This window comes from Oncorhynchus gorbuscha, linkage group LG26 (genome assembly GCF_021184085.1).
Source record: "Oncorhynchus gorbuscha isolate QuinsamMale2020 ecotype Even-year linkage group LG26, OgorEven_v1.0, whole genome shotgun sequence".
NCBI classification, from domain to species: Eukaryota; Metazoa; Chordata; class Actinopteri; order Salmoniformes; family Salmonidae; genus Oncorhynchus; species Oncorhynchus gorbuscha.
Genome location: NC_060198.1, coordinates 39,896,496 through 39,913,221, shown reverse-complemented (window position 1 = coordinate 39,913,221; position 16,726 = coordinate 39,896,496). Strand labels below are relative to the sequence as shown.

Below are 16,726 nucleotides of genomic sequence, written 5' to 3'. Positions count from 1 at the left end.
ACCATGTTGGCCAGAATGTGCATTTAGAATTTTAAAAGATGGACCCACCCACCTAGGTCCATATTAAATTATTTGTAATTGTTATCACAAAAGACAATGAACAATGACAACAATTTAAAAGCAATGACAAGGATAGCATAAACAATATATGCAATTTAATTTGAAGTAGAACATTTGGTACAATTTCACTTGAGAAGTTTAGAATTTGTCATTGAGATCTTGCCACTATCTACATAAAAAAAAGTTGACCTTACCTCTATTTCAGTGACTTTACAGGTGTCAGTGCTCCTTGACAATGTAGCCGACTCCTGAAAGCGCTGAAGTTTCTCAACAACAAAATATCAAGTGCAGGAAATATGTTCACGCCCCTAAATGTCTTCCTAGCTATTCGACATTCTGAATGGTTTACACAGGTGTCAATCTACCACACACGCGCCACTGACAGGTACTAGAAAAGCTTATCCGCTAGAAGGTGCAGTAGTTCAAAGGACAAATATAAATACTGTCATTGGGACAAACCAATAACAACGGATAGGATGGAGGAGAAACAAGCAAGGGCAAGGACTCAGATAACGTAGTGGGGCGTTTCGGACCTCACCAGTGGCTGCGCTACAGGTGTAGATGGGGGATATGACATTGTAGATTAGGAGACAGCAGTTGGCAATTAATTATTGGGTCAACCTACAGAAAGATAGGGAGGGTGTTGATCCATCTGATTTGTTTAAGAGATGTCTGGATACTGTGTATCAGGATTTTGTGGCTATTTACACAGATGGTTCAGGACGTACTGGGTCAGCGTTTGCGATGCAGGACTGTGGGGTGGCAGTCAAGAAACATATTACAGATTATCTGGCTGTATATAAGGCAGAGTTGATAGCCATACTGTTGGCCTTGCAGTGGGTGGAGGAAGTCAAGCCAGACAGAGTAGTTATTTGCTCTGATTCATGTGCAGTGTTGATGAGTCTCCAGTCCTTTAGGTCACATGGCAGACAAGGCCATGTTTAATGAGGGTCTACAAACCCATGGCAAGATTAGACAGATGGGTATACAGATAAGATTTACTTGGGTCCCAGCCCATGTGGGGGTGGAGGGGAACGAGGCAGTTAATGTACTGGCTTAACAAGCACTTAGTAGTGGGGATGTTGTAGTTTCAATAAGCAAGGCAGAGGCAACACGCCTGATATGGACAGTGATGTTGCAGAGATGGCAGGAACAGTGTAATAGAGATACGAAGGGGAGGCATTTATTTCAAGTAAAGAGGCAAGTCAGGGAGGGGAGGACGCACATTTATAATTCTAACAGCGTTTTTGTTGGCAGAGTATTTAAATGTGTTAAAATATAGTTCAATTTCTTTTTGCAAGGGAAGAAGAAGAATAACCAAGCACGAACCGTGGTCAGACTAATGGAAGGCGTGTCTTGACACGGCAGACAAATCAGGGGTCGGTTTACTTGTTCCTAGCTCGATAGCTTTGTCAAGTTAGCTAACAGCAGCTCACGGCTGTGAACAGCATGTCCATTCAACACTCAGGGAAACAGGCAACATGCCATGAAATCCCATCAAATTCACAACGCAGATAGATACCCGTTATAGCTACGCTATAAACTAGAGGTGAGTATCAAGCTTTGGCATGATGTATCTTCTGTTTTGCGATATTTAGTCAGCTAGCTAGTGTCTGTTAGCCAGCTAGCTAGCCTTAGCTATCAAGCATCTTGGATTGGGGAGGGCTGGCATGTGTTCCTGTTTTGCCATTAGATTAGCTACTCTACTGTACATGCATGGTCGCTCATGTAACGTTAGCTACCTAGGTAGGTTCTACAACCAATGTTTTGTGAGCGTTTTATAATTGAGAAAGGAGCACGACAACATGTTTTTTTTCTCCCAGCACGACAAAATGTCCGTGTGTTAGTCCTTCATCATCATTATATCACCACGCCAACAAGGCTACAGAGTCAGATTTGTTGACTGGGTGGAGATGTCACAAAGTATCTTTGTAGATGTGGGTGTAGTGCAAACATGAGATGCAGTACAGTGCAATATTACAGTTACTTAGCTTTCAGAAAAACATGTTGATCAAACTCAGGCACTTACATTTTTTGAGGTGCATTTTCCAATCTGTTATGTGCATAATCTCAACAGGGTGGAAATGTAAAGACTAAATTAGCCATTGCTCTGTGAGTGAGAGATTGAACAGTGATTAGCACAGTGGTTCCCAAACTTTTTATAGTCCCGTACCCCTTCAAACATTCAACCTTCAGCTGTACCCCCTCTAGCACCAGGGTCAGTGCACTCTACAATGTTGTTTTTTGCCATCGTTGTAAGACTGCCACACACACTATACAATACATTTATTAAACATAAGAATGAGTGTGAGTTTTTGTCACAACCCGGCTTGTGGGAAGTGACAAAGAGCTCTTATAGGACCAAAGCACAAATAATAATATACATCTCTTTATTTAACCATCTTACATATAAAACCTTATTTGTTCATTGACAATTGTGACTAACTCATCACAGGTTAATGAGAAGGTTGTGCTTGAAAGGATGCACATAATTCTGCAATGTTGGGTTGTATTTGGAGAGAGTCTGTCTTAAATAATTTTCCACACACAGTCTGTGCCTGTCAGGCATAGGTGTAATAGGTGGCGGGAAGTCAGACGCAGGAGAGTCAAATGGAGTTTAAATATGGAGTCTTTTAATAAAGTTCCACGAGTATGCTCCATAACAATAAATGTACAAACAAAACATGGGTACGAAGACCCGACGCGCACCTATACAAACAATCACACTACACTGACAACAAATCAATCTCTGACAAAGACATGAGGGTAAACAGAGGGTTAAATACACAACAGGTAATGAATGGGATTGAAAACAGGTGTGTGGGAAAACAAGACAAAACCAATGGAAAATGAAAAAAGGATCAATGATGACTAGAAGACCGGTGACGTCGAACGCCGAGCACCGCCCGAACAATGAAAGGCAACGACTTCGGCAGAAGTCGTGACAGTGCCTGTATTATTATTATTATTATTTAGTTTTCATGCTGGTGAGGGCTGAGAATCCACTCTCACATTCTCAAGTACGTGGTTGCAAAGGGAATCAGTGTCTTTAACAACGCCATTTGCCAGGGTAGGATACTCTGAGCACAGCCCAATCCAGAAATTACGATGAGGCTCTCTTGTTCAGATATTGGTAAGTGGACTGGAGGCAGGGCATGAAAGGGATAAGGAATTCAGTTGTTTGTATCATCTGTTTTGGGAAAGTACCTGCATAATTGCTCACCCAACTCACTCAGGTGCTTCGCTATATTCCATTTGACATTGTCCGTAAGCTTGAGTTAATTTGCACACAAAAAAATCATACAATGATGGAAAGACCTGTGTATTGTCCTTGTTAATCAAGACAGAGAAGAGCTCCAACTTCTTAATCATAGCATCAATTTTGTCCCACACTTTGAATATAGTTGCAGAGTCCCTGTAATCCTAGATTCAGATCATTCCGGCGAGAAAAAACATCCCCCAGATAGGCCAGTCGTGTGAGAAACTCATCATCATGCAAGCGGTCAGATAAGTGAAAATTATGCTCAGTGAAGAACTTTAAGCTTATCTCTCAATTTAAAAAGAATTGTCAATACTTTGCCCCTTGATAACCAGCGCACTTCTGTATGTTATAAAAGCGTTACGTTATAAAAGCATTACGTGGTCTCTGCCCAAGTCATTGCCTATTGCAGAAAATACATGAGTTCAGGGGCCTTGCTTTAACAAAGTTAACCATTTTCACTGTAGTGTCCAAAATGTATTTCAAGCTGTCAGGCATTCCTAGTGGTTAGACCATTGGACTAGTAACCAAAAGGTTGCAAGATCAAATCCCCAAGCTGACAAGGTAAAAATCTGTCGTTCTGCCCCTGAACAAGGCACTTAACCCACTGTTCCTAGACCGTCATTGAAAATAAGAATTTGTTCTTAACTGACTTGTCTAGTTAAATAAAGGTAAAAATTAAAAAGAATCCCTTGGCAGCAAGAGCCTCTCAACAACACTTGATCATATGCTTGAGATGGCTCCCTCTGATCAAGAACTGGGCTAGAAATGTTCATCTAGAAACAATTAGCCCTATGTTAGTGGTACTGTAAAGAGAGAGGTAGATGTTCTTTCTTGTTGCTTTCTAGACTCTTTCATTCATAATCTGCCAATTATTAATGTATCTTAGTAAACACGTTTGATATCACCCATTTCAAATTGCCATTTGATATCACCCATTTTCAATTCGTCAGGTTCTAATACCCCCCGCTGTCTGTATTGAATGTGGGCTTAGTCAATCTTCTGTGGATAGTAGTTTTTATGTTATCAGACGTGCTATTGTATCAGTGAGGTGTTGTGGGAGTGTGTGGGGTTTGAAAACTGGGTGTAGTAGCTAGGAGAGGGGAGATGTGCACACAACAGATACCTTATCTTAGTGTGTCAAGCGCTCTATTATAACCCCTCCTATCACACATGAACGAGGCTACTGTACGTCTAGTCACTATCACTTAGAAATAGACTTCTGAATACGCTTGGATAATATGCAGGAGCCTAGGATTAGGCTAAGCTCAAGCTTTACAATAGTCATGCTGTTGTCCAGGCAGTGACCATGCTGGCCGTCTTGCCCTGAGGACATTATATTTTGTCTCAGTAATCAGGCACAGTTTGACAGAGTATAGCCTATCTCAAAGCAGAGGCACTCCCCAACAGCCTTGTTTATTTCACATATAATGGAATCTGTCAAGCACTAACTTGCCTCTCATTAGAAGAGAACTAAAGTAACACTATGACACTGACATTTGAGTAGTGTGGTTAAAGTTGATGTTTTCTGTCTCCCTGTCTGTCTCAGGTGGTCAGGATGGGGGAGCGGCCTGTTGTTACCCCCTCAGCTGGGATCACTCCAGTGCAGCAGATGCTGGCCTCTGGCACTGGGGCGCTGCTCACATCAGTGTTCGGTAAGATCAATGTCCAATAGAGGGGCACAACAACAAACATGTCCTCTCTGCCAATAAATAAATAAACCTACCTAGGGAAATTTAGGGGAACCAGTAAAAGCACAGATTGCAAACACCAAGATGGTGGAATGAACACAGCTGTAGACCACCTCAAGATAAAAACACAATATTCTAAATCAGTAAATTAGACTAAATATTATCACTACACAATCTGATGGGGAATATTAGCACCTTCAATCTGGATAACCGTACAAAACAAATCATAAGACTAGAGAAATGTATCAACAAATATGATGAAACCAAGCAACACCCAAACATGGCAGAGAGTAAGACAGGGGAACCTACTTCAAAACGAAAACGTGACTCTTCTACAGACAGACAATTTAATATTTTCACCACCGGGAATGGTAAAGGACAAAACCGATGTGTTAAAATCAATAAATGACAAACTGGGTATACTTGAACTAGTCGGTGTTGGTCAATTTCTTCAACAGATGATCAGGTCTATATAATTATCAAACTTATATATACAGTGGGGCAAAACAGTATTTAGTCAGCCACCAATTGTGCAAGTTCTCCCACTTAAAAAGATGAGAGGCCTGTAATTTTCATCATAGGTACACTTCAACTATGACAGACAAAAAAAATCCAGAAAATCACATTGTAGGATTTTTTTATGAATTTATTTGCAAATTATAGTGGAAAATAAGTATTTGGTCACCTACAAACAAGAGAGATTTCTGGCTCTCACAGACCTGTAAATTCTTCTTTAAGTGGCTCCTCTGTCCTCCACTCATTACCTGTATTAATGGCACCTGTCTGAACTTGTTATCAGTATAAAAGACACCTGTCCACAACCTCAAACAGTCACACTCCAAACTCCACTATGGCCAAGACCAAAGAGCTATCAAAGGACACCAGAAACAAAATTGTAGACCTGCACCAGGCTGGGAAGACTGAATCTGCAATAGGTAAGCAGCTTGGTTTGAAGAAATCAACTGTGGGAGCAATTATTAGGAAATGGAAGACATACAAGACCACTGATAACCTCCCTCGATCTGGGGCTCCACGCAAGATCTCACCCCGTGGGGTCAAAATAATCACAAGAACGGTGAGCAAAAATCACAGAACCACATGGGGGGACCTAGTGAATGACCTGCAGAGAGCTGGGACCAAAGTAACAAAGCCTACCATCAGTAACACACTACGCCGCCAGGGACTCAAATCCTGCAGTGCCAAACGTGTCCCCCTGCTTAAGCCAGTACATGTCCAGCCTGTCTGAAGTTTGCTAGAGAGCATTTGGTTGATCCAGAAGAAGATTGGGAGAATGTCATATGGTCAGATGAAACCAAAATAGAACTTTTTGGTAAAAACTCAACTCGTCATGTTTGGAGGACAAAGAATGCTGAGTTGCATCCAAAGAACACCATACCTATTGTGAAGCATGGGGGTGGAAACATCATGCTTTGGGGCTGTTTCTGCAAAGGGACCAGGATGACTGATCCGTGTAAAGGAAAGAATGAATGGGGCCATGTATCGTGAGATTTTGAAAGTGTTGAGATAAACTTTTGTTATTGACCAAATACTTATTTTCCACCATAATATGCAAATAAATTCATAAAAAATCCTACAATGTGATTTTTCTGGATTTTTTTTTTTCATTTTGTCTGTCATAGTGTAGCTATGATGAAAATTACAGGCCTCTCATCTTTTTAAGTGGGAGAAATTGCACAATTGGTGGCTGACTAAATATTTTTTTTGCCCCACTGTATACATTTGATGTCGGAAGATGTCGGAAGTTTACATACACCTTAGCCAAATACATTTAAACTCAGTTTTTCACAATCCCTGACATTTAATACTAGTAAAAAATTCTGTCTTAGGTCAGTTAGGATCACCACTTTATTTTAAGAATGTGAAATGTCAGAATAATAGTTGAGTGATTTATTTCAGATTGTATTTCTTTCATCACATTGCCATTGTGTCAGAATGTTTACATACACTCAATTAGTATTTGGTAGCATTGCCTTTAAATTGTTTAACTTGGGTCAATTGTTTTGGGTAGCCTTCCACAAGCTTCCCACAATACTTTGGGTGAATTTTGGCCCATTCTTCCTGACAGAGCTGGTGTAACTGTCAGGTTTGTAGGCTTCCTTGCTCGCACACGCTTTTTCCTGTTCTGCCCACACATTTTCTATAGGATTCAGGTCAGGGCTTTGTGATGGCCACTCCAATACCTGCACCTCACACAAACATACGCTCACACTCATGTATGCAGATGTTCCTCATTGACGAGACCCATGATGTGTGTTAATAGATCAGTATAATTGAATCTGTCTCTCTTTCACAGTCACACCACTGGACGTTGTGAAGATAAGGCTGCAGGCCCAGCAAACACCATTCTATCAAGGTAGAACACCAACAGATAACATTCATTGCTTATACGATGAGTCTGCTTATTGCTTCTTACCATTGCGGGGATAGTCTAAGTATTAGATGTTTATTTATGTCCCCACTCCCCACCCCTGAAAACTGGGGAGGCAGGTAGCCTAGTGGTTAGCACATTGGGCCAGTAACCGAAAGGTTGCTTGATTGAATCCCCGAGCTGACGTGGTATAAATCTGTTGTTCTGCCCCTGAACTAACCCACTGTTCATAGGCCGTCATTGTAAATAAGAATTTGTTCTTCACTGACTTTTCTAGTTAAATTAAAAAATTATAAATTAAATAAATAAACTCAACTGCACTGTCATCATTTTCCCTGTGAGAGACTACATTCAGCCTCTTGCCCATCTGCTCCCTAAACCTAAATAATAGAAGAGGGGTTGAAGTAAAGGGGGTTTAGAAGTCCTTATGTCAGCAATGTTGACCTTCGGCAGCCATGTCGGGCTACATTTAGTGGAATGTGAGACATGCTTTAGCTTTTCTCTGCTCAAATGCTTATTTTGTGTGTCTTGTGCTCTTTCATTCTCTCCATCTCTGTGTTTCTATCTCTCTCTCTTTGCTTTGTTTCATAGCTTTAGCTGCTGACTCTGCTTCATGGAGTGGTGTAATCCGCCCCTCCAAATGTGAGTAAACCAGCCGGCGCCGCTCGCTGCATGCCCAGACTTTGCCCAGTCTGACTGACTACATGTGCCTATCTGGCACTGCTCTGCCAATATGACCTACTAACAAACTGGGTTTCCTGGGAAAACAAAACAAATGCGCTTTAACCATAGTCTGAGCAAATTGATTTTGAAATCTTTGGCAATTATATGTACCCTCTATTAGAGGTCGACCGATTCTGATTTTTCAACGCCGATACCGATTATTGGAGGACCAAAAACGCCGATACCAATTTAACTCAGCCGATTAATTTTTTTATTTATTTATTTGTAACAATGATAATTACAACAATACTGAATGAACACTTATTTTAACTTAATATAAAACATCAATAAAATCAATTTAGCCTCAAATAAATAATGAAACATGTTCAATTTGGTTTAAATAATGCAAAAACAAAGTATTGGAGAAGAAAGTAATATGTGCCATGTAAAAAAGCTAACGTTTAAGTTCCTTGCTTAGAACATGAGAACATATGAAAGTTGGTGGTTTCTTTTAACACGAGACTTCAATATTCCAAGGTAAGAGGTTTTAGGTTGTAGTTAATATAGTATTTATAGGACTATTTCTCTCTATACCATTTGTATTTCATATACCTTTGACTATTGGATGTTCTGATAGGCCCTATAGTATTGCCAGTGTAACAGTATAGCTTCTGTCCCCCTCCTCGGTCCTACCTGGGCTCGAACCAGGAACACATCAACAACAGCCACACTCGAAGCATCGTTACCCATCGCTCCACAAAAGCCGCGGCCCTTGCAATGAACGCAAGAGAAATTACACAATTTCACCTGGTTAATATTGCCTGCTAAACTGGATTAGTAGTTATAACTAGTGATTATGATTGATTGATTTTATAAGATAAGATTAATGCTAGCTAGCAATTTACCTTGGCTTCTACTGCATTCGCGTAACAAGCAGGCTACTCGTGGAGTGCAATTGTTAGAGCGTTGGACTAGTTAACTGTGCGGTTGCAAAATTGGAACTCCTGAGCTGACAAGGTAATAATCAGTCATTCTGCCCCTGAACAAGGTAGTTAACCCACAGTTCCTAGGCAGTCATTGAAAATAAGAATGTGTTCTTAACTGACTTGCCTAGTTAAATAAAAGGTAGAAAATAAAATTACAATCGGAAATCGGCGCCCAAAAATACCAATTTCTGATTGTTATGAAAACTTGAAATCGGCTGTATATAATCGGCCATTCCGATTAATCGGTCGACCTCTATGTCTATTAGAGGTTGATGGATTAATCGGATTGGCCGATTTAATTAGGGCCGATTTCAAGTTTTCATAACAATCGGAAATCGATGCACCGTTGGGGGATGTATAATCGATGCACCGCTGGGGGATGTATAATCGATGCACCGCTGGGGGATGTATAATCGGTGCACCGCTGGGGGATGTATAATCGGTGCACCGCTGGGGGATTATTAAACAAAAGGACATTTGCGAAAAAAGCACAATCGTTGCACGACTGTACCTAACCATAAACATCAATGCCTTTCTTAAAATCAATACATAGAAGTATATATTTTTAAACCTGCATATTTAGCTAAAAGAAATCCAAGTTAGCAGGCAATATTAACCAGGTGAAATTGTGTCACTTCTCTTGCGTTCATTGCACGCAGAGTCAGGCTCATTGCGAACTAATTTGCCAGAATTTTATGTAATTATGACATAACATTGAAGGTTGTACAATGTAACAAGAATATTTAGACTTTGGGATGCCACCCGTTAGATAAAATACGGAAGGGTTCCGTATTTCACTGAAATAATAAACGTTTTGTTTTCGAAATGATAGTTTCCAGATTCTACCATATTAATGACCAAAGGCTCGTATTTCTGTGTGTTATTATGTTATAATTAAGTCTATGATTTGATAGAGCAGTCTGACTGAGCGATGGTAGGCAGCGGCAGGCTCGTAAGCATTCATTCAAACAGCACTTTCGTGCGTTTTGCCAGCAGCTCTTCGCAAACACAGCGCTGTTTATGACTTCAAGCTTATCAGCCTAATGGCTGGTGTAACCGATGTGAGCGGGGTGCGAGCTAATAGCATTTCAAACGTCACTCGCTCTGAGACTTGGAGTAGTTATTCCCCTTGCTCTGCAAGGGCCGCGGCTTTTGTGGAGCGATTGGTAAAGCTACTTCGAGGGTGGCTGTTGTCGATGTGTTCCTGGTTTGAGCCCAGGTAGGGGCTGTTAAGTTCATGTTTTAAGTATCCCAATATTTCTGTTATTACGGGGCTATCTCTCAGTCAAGAGTGAGCATGCGCAGGAAGTCTGGTAGTTGATGGACCTAGCCTTGAGTGTAATGGCGACCTTTGAGGGTGTTCATACGGTATAGTAAACTTTGTTAAACTGGAACCTTGTCGTTGTGTCATTTCAAGTTAACAGGGGCGAGGAGAGGGACGATGAAAAACGATGAAAATAAAACCTAATATAACTCAAACGGAAAGCATTTGCATTTTTGCATAGTCCAGGCAGTGCTGAGAGGGATCTGTTTCAGTATGATATGTTAGATAAAGGAATAACGACAGACACCAATGTCAGGTTCAATAGCCTTGTTTGTGCATTGTACGAATGGCAACAAGTGGAGTCCGGGGAACAGTCCGGCTAGTCGATTACCTATCAACTAGACTCCGTAACAGGATCTGGTGAAGATAATGTTGTATAATGACAGTATAATGTGGAACATAAACTGATGGAACATTTTAATACTGTTACACTGGCAATACTAAAGTGCCTGTGTAGCTCAGTTATGCAATAGAAATGGTATAGGAACTAGTCCTTAAATAATATTAACTACAACAAAACCTAGTGGGTTCGATCCCAACAGCTTTCCACCCATACGTAGAATGTATGCACACATGACTGTAAGTCGCTTTGGATAAAAGCGTCTGCTAAATGGCATATATTAACATCCAATAGTCAAAGGTATATGCAATACAAATGGTATAGAGAGAACTAGTCCTATAAATACTATATTAACTACAACCTAAAACCTCTTACCTTGGAATATTGAAGTCTCATGTTAAAAGGAACCACCAACTTTCATATGTTGTCATGTTCTGAGCAAGGAACTCAAACGTTGGCTTTTTTACATGGCACATATTGCACGCCCAATTTTTCAGTTTTTGATTTGTTAAAAAAGTTTGAAATATCCAATAAATGTCGTTCCACTTCATGATTGTGTCCCACTTGTTGTTGATTCTTCACAAAAAAATACAGTTTTATATCTTTATGTTTGAAGCCTGAAATGTGGCAAAAGGTCGCAAAGTTCAAGGGGGCCGAATACTTTCGCATGGCACTGTATATATATATGTATGTATGTATGTGTGTGTGTGTGTGTGTGTGTGTGTGTGTGTGTGTGTGTATATATATATATGTGTGTGTGTATATATATGTATGTGTGTGTGTGTATATATATGTATGTGTGTGTGTGTGTGTGTGTATATATATATGTATGTGTGTGTGTGTGTGTGTGTATATATATATATATGTATGTGTGTGTGTGTGTGTGTATATATATATATGTATGTGTGTGTGTGTGTGTGTGTGTATATATATATATGTATGTGTGTGTGTGTGTGTGTGTGTGTATATATATATATGTATGTGTGTGTGTGTGTGTGTGTGTGTGTGTGTATATATATATATATATGTGTGTGTATATATATATATGTGTGTATATATATATATGTATATATATATATATATATGTATATGTATATATATGTGTATATGTATATATATGTGTATATGTATGTGTATATGTATGTGTATATGTATATGTATGTGTATATGTATGTGTATATGTGTATATGTATATATGTGTATATGTATATGTATATATATGTGTATATGTATATATATGTGTATATGTATATATGTGTGTATATGTGTATATATGTGTGTATATGTGTATATATGTGTGTATGTATATGTATGCATACATACATACATACATACATACATACATACATACATACATACATACATACATACATACATACATACATACATACATACATACATACATACATACATACATACATACATACATACATACATACATACATACATACATACATACATACATACATAGTTACATACATATGTATGTAACTTCATACTCTTCCTCAGTGCACCCTCATACTCTCAGCTGAATGATTATATGGGCTACAGCCTTGGCGCTCTCTCTCTCTATCTCTCCACTCAGCTACACCATAACTCACTCTGAACATTTTATAAAGAAAACTAAGGGAAATTTGCCCAGATATTGTAACCAGCTAGTTAGTATTAGCATATTGAACTTCACAAGGAAATGATGTGGTAACAATCAGTGCTTTCTGGTACTTGAAAGATTTCAACATGATTCATAGCTACCGGGTATCAAATTATACCTTGTGGTACTTGTGTTTATGAATCTCAAAGAAACAAACAAGTAGTTCATAGGTTATACTGTATAACACTTATTTTACAATGTAATTTTCTATTACTAGAGGAGCTCGTTTGTTTGTTTATAGATTTCTCCTCAAATACTTTGCCTTGGATTGACCATTTGCCAATACCTAAAATAAGGCAAACACTAGTAGTCCAGAGCAGGCCTTGGCTAGAGCAGCCTTGGTGTTATCGTCCCCAGTGTCTGTCTGACCGGTCATTGCCATAACCTCTGTTATTAATAGCTTATCTAACCTCTGTCATGGACACTCTCACATCAATATAAGTTCAACTATTGACTGAAAAACAAACTGTTAAAGTATTTTTTTTTTTACCAATGTCATTATTTTACAGAACTATTGAATATCCATTCATTTGACATAACTAGAAGCTATAGATGTATCAAACGGACCTACTATAATTACACATGAATGCGTGCCCTACAGAGACGCCAACGTTTGGCATTACTCCCAGTAGGTTCACATTTACCTATCTATAGTATAGATAGAAGTAGAGCATCATGTCTCGTACAGTAACATATTAACCAGTATGGTTGTTTTGGTGACCCTGTTCTTGTGTTTTGTGTCTCAGGGAAGTGCTTCCTGTATTGTAATGGCCTGATGGATCACATTTATGTGTGTCAGTATGGGGCCAGCTGCACCAGCTGGTACAAAACACCAACCCACTTCAGTGGCACCCTGGTAAGAGACTCAGAACCCTCTTATTCACTCCCACCAACACAGCACAACATCACCTGGTTTGACATCGTTAAAACACTGGATGGGGAACGACCTGTCTTTTGAAGTCCAAAATGTTTGTATTTTTTTGGAACTCCACAGTTCCCAAGGACAAACACGGTGTGGTGTATGTTTTTCTCAGGATGCTTTTGTGAAGATCACGCGCAACGAGGGGGTCAGGTCTCTGTGGAGCGGGCTGCCTCCCACACTGTGAGTCACTGGAGTATTTCAAGTACATGTATTTGTAATAAAGAACGGTAACAAGAGCGATCAGTCCTTGATCGTGTAAAAGAGAACTCAGAACTATAACTTCATGGTTTCAATTTCAGTGTGTTGTTTTGCACCTAATCATATAACAGCTTGCAGAGCTTTGAGATTGACAGTTTCTTGCTGTTTGTGTACAGGGTGATGGCGGTGCCTGCCACTGTCATCTACTTCACCTGCTATGACCAGCTCAGAGACTTACTGCGCTACGGCATGGGGTTCCAAGGCAACTACATCCCCCTGGTGGCTGGGGGTCTCGCTAGACGTAAGTGGACTACATGGGATGGGGGTTCACAATATCTTGAATTTGATTAAGTCTTGATTATGATAGTTCAGTTGTCACACACCACACTAAGAATGTATATATATAATAATGCCATTATTACATTGTTCCCTTCTGTAATGTGTTTGTTGCTGCCCCTCTTCCGTTGACTCCCCCGTTTCTGTGTGTTCTCCAGTGGGAGCAGTGAGTGTGATCAGCCCATTAGAGCTGGTGCGTACCAAGATGCAGTCCCGGAAGCTGACCTACAGCGAGCTGAGGGTGTGTATCCGCTCTAGTGTTGCCCAGGATGGCTGGCTGTCCCTGTGGAGGGGCTGGGGACCCACCGTCCTACGAGACGTCCCCTTCTCAGGTGAGACTTCACCTCCATGGACGTTATGTCACTAACCATTTATCTGTCACTGCTAGGGCTTAGTTGGACTGGTTGATAGTAGTTGGGGGGTTACATAATGAAGACCGCCTGTGTGGGTGAAAAATAAATACTATCTTCGGTGTGATAATGTTTCTCAGTGACTTTTCAATCTGACTGTTTTTCTGTGTGTGCAGCCCTGTACTGGTTCAACTATGAGCTGGTGAAGGCCCAGCTGTGTGATCAGTACAATGTGTCTCAGGCCACCTTCTCAATCAGCTTCACAGCAGGAGCCATCTCTGGAGCTGTGAGTATCTCATTAATACCACTACTGGGAATTTACAATGTATGTTAAGCAGATGTCTTCTATTAGATTTCATGAAGAAGATGATGGATGGTTTGTACATTGCAAGGTGTATACAGCTAAATAGTCAAATTATTTTTTTCCCGCTCCTATTCTTTTCAGTTTACTGTAAGTGAGGCAGAGGTGTGTTTTATTTTAGGTAGATCATTGACAAACATGGAGAAGAGTTCAGTGTGCTATCTCTCACCAGGAAAGGAAAGCCAGTTGTAACACAGATGTTATTTGTATTTATGACAGAAAGAGGCCATGATAAATAAGATCAAATGCCTCTCCCTGCTGAAAACAGGCCTATGTTTGTTTAGAGAGATTCTCTCATGTGTGAGAGACGTGGACACATTTACTTAGCCTAGATCTGTAGTAAAACAGGAAGTTCCCTGTCAAATCATGGCAGTTCGACAGTCCTCTCATGAGTTATTATAAGGGTTGAGTTGACACCAGAAAAGAATAGAGAATTGCTGTGTCATTGTGACAACCATTAGACTGTTGATAATTGACCCCCTGGTGGACCCCCTGGTTAAAGCCTGTTTTTAGTGTTTCACCTGTCTAGTTACATAACGTACTGCTGATCAATAGATCAGGGGGTAAGTTATGTTGATTTCACTGGGTATTGCTGTTGATTTTACTGGGTATTGCTTATAGAGAGTGTGTCTTTGTCTTCTGTCCCAGGTTGCTGCCATCATGACTCTACCTTTTGACGTGGTGAAGACACGAAGACAGATCCAACTGGGGGAGATGGAGACACTGGGAGGTGTGTAATTACATGGTCTTATGTACTCATATGGCCATTCACATCTGAAATCATATTTTGTCCTCTCTGATAGAACGTAGGATTGCCCACTAAATCCCACTAAGTCTTTCTCCCCTTCCTCTTAGTCCCTGTGAAGAATCCCACATCCACATGGCATATCATGAGGGGAATTTTGGCTGAATCGGGATACAGGGGGCTCTTTGCAGGTAAGTCCAAAGGATATATAATAAGTATATATTTGCAATGCCTGAAGTGCTGGTAGAGTAAGCAGTCTGAATGAAGGACTAAATCAGGTAAATTGTGTCTCTTTATCCCCCTCAGGTTTCCTACCCAGGGTGATCAAAGTTGCCCCAGCCTGTGCTGTCATGATCAGCACCTATGAGTTTGGGAAGATCTTCTTCCAGAAGATAAACCTTGACCGAGAGCAACAGGCCTGCTGAGGGGCTGTGTGTGTGGAGAAGCAGGGTTGGCTACCTTCTTCTGTGGCAGAATGGGAAGAGACTATTAGCAGCAGCCAATGCACAGGATTTTTTGTCTGTTTTCTAGCCCTTTCTATTGGCCCACAGGGAGGCTACTCCTACAACTGTGAACACTGTCATAAGTGTATCCATGAATGTGTCCATTAGTTAAATTCAGAACTGTGGGGGAACGGCCCTGTGACCTAAGGCTTATTCAGACTTTAGCATGCTTTCCTTGCACGCTAAAAGTGTTCATCTTTGCTAGTACAGCCCCCTGCTGTTCATACCTGGGATAACACTTCTAACAACAACCCTAAAAAAACTGCATGCAAAGTAATCCATTCAATCAAGACCTTCCCTTCAACTACTAGCCCAGACCAAATGCAAGGCTGAGCTGAGATGAGTGGATATTCTTAATGTAGCATTCTCTCATATTGATTTGTCATCTGACCAAATGTAGCTTACTATTCAATGTCCATTTTTGTGATGGGAATAAATACCATGTAGGTGGGTTACCATGGCTCATTCCCCTAGGATGAGAAATGGGTTTTATGAGTTAATTTGGTACATGTTATTCAATCAACCGAAATACTTCAGACAAAACAGCTGGCAAATTGACTATGCTATCTAAAAGGGGTTGACATACTTTTTATTTATATTTTTACATGATTGAATGTGTGTAGGTTTTCTGTTGATCCATTTCAGACCTGGGCTCAATATAGTTTTTTTGAAGAACGTTCATTAGATTTTTTTTCAGCATTTGAGAAAGATCTGGAGTTCTACAAACTAGGCTACTGGACTGAACTGAGTTGTTGCCTTGATCTTCAATTTGTGTGTTTATTATTTCTTGTGTACCTTACATGGATGTATAGAATGTTTTGTATGCTCTGACTGGTTTTACTGTTTTAAAATTATTATTTTTCACCTTTATTTAACCAGGTAGGCTAGTTGAGAACAAGTTGAGATGGACAGTTGTAAAATAAAAAGGTGTTGCACCAATCACAAGAG

General features: G+C 40.2%; 1 protein-coding gene across 2 annotated transcripts; it reads left to right on the top strand.

The window, feature by feature from the left end:
* The first annotated feature begins 524 nt into the window (after positions 1 to 524).
* On the top strand, positions 525 to 16,718 carry LOC124016045 (solute carrier family 25 member 39-like). 2 transcript variants are annotated; one of them, XM_046331566.1, is made up of 12 exons: positions 527 to 1,609; positions 4,869 to 4,974; positions 7,325 to 7,384; positions 7,991 to 8,041; positions 13,110 to 13,219; positions 13,398 to 13,465; positions 13,660 to 13,784; positions 13,978 to 14,151; positions 14,346 to 14,455; positions 15,179 to 15,260; positions 15,386 to 15,466; positions 15,582 to 16,718. In XM_046331566.1, exons 2-12 carry the CDS (start codon positions 4,878 to 4,880, stop codon positions 15,698 to 15,700), a joined length of 1,077 nt encoding a protein of 358 aa, XP_046187522.1. In that variant the 5' UTR covers positions 527 to 1,609; positions 4,869 to 4,877; the 3' UTR covers positions 15,701 to 16,718. The 2 variants fall into 2 exon arrangements, with proteins under 2 accessions (XP_046187523.1, XP_046187522.1); XM_046331567.1 differs by lacking the exon at positions 7,991 to 8,041 and having other exon boundaries at positions 525 to 1,609.
* The last annotated feature ends 8 nt before the right edge of the window (positions 16,719 to 16,726 follow it).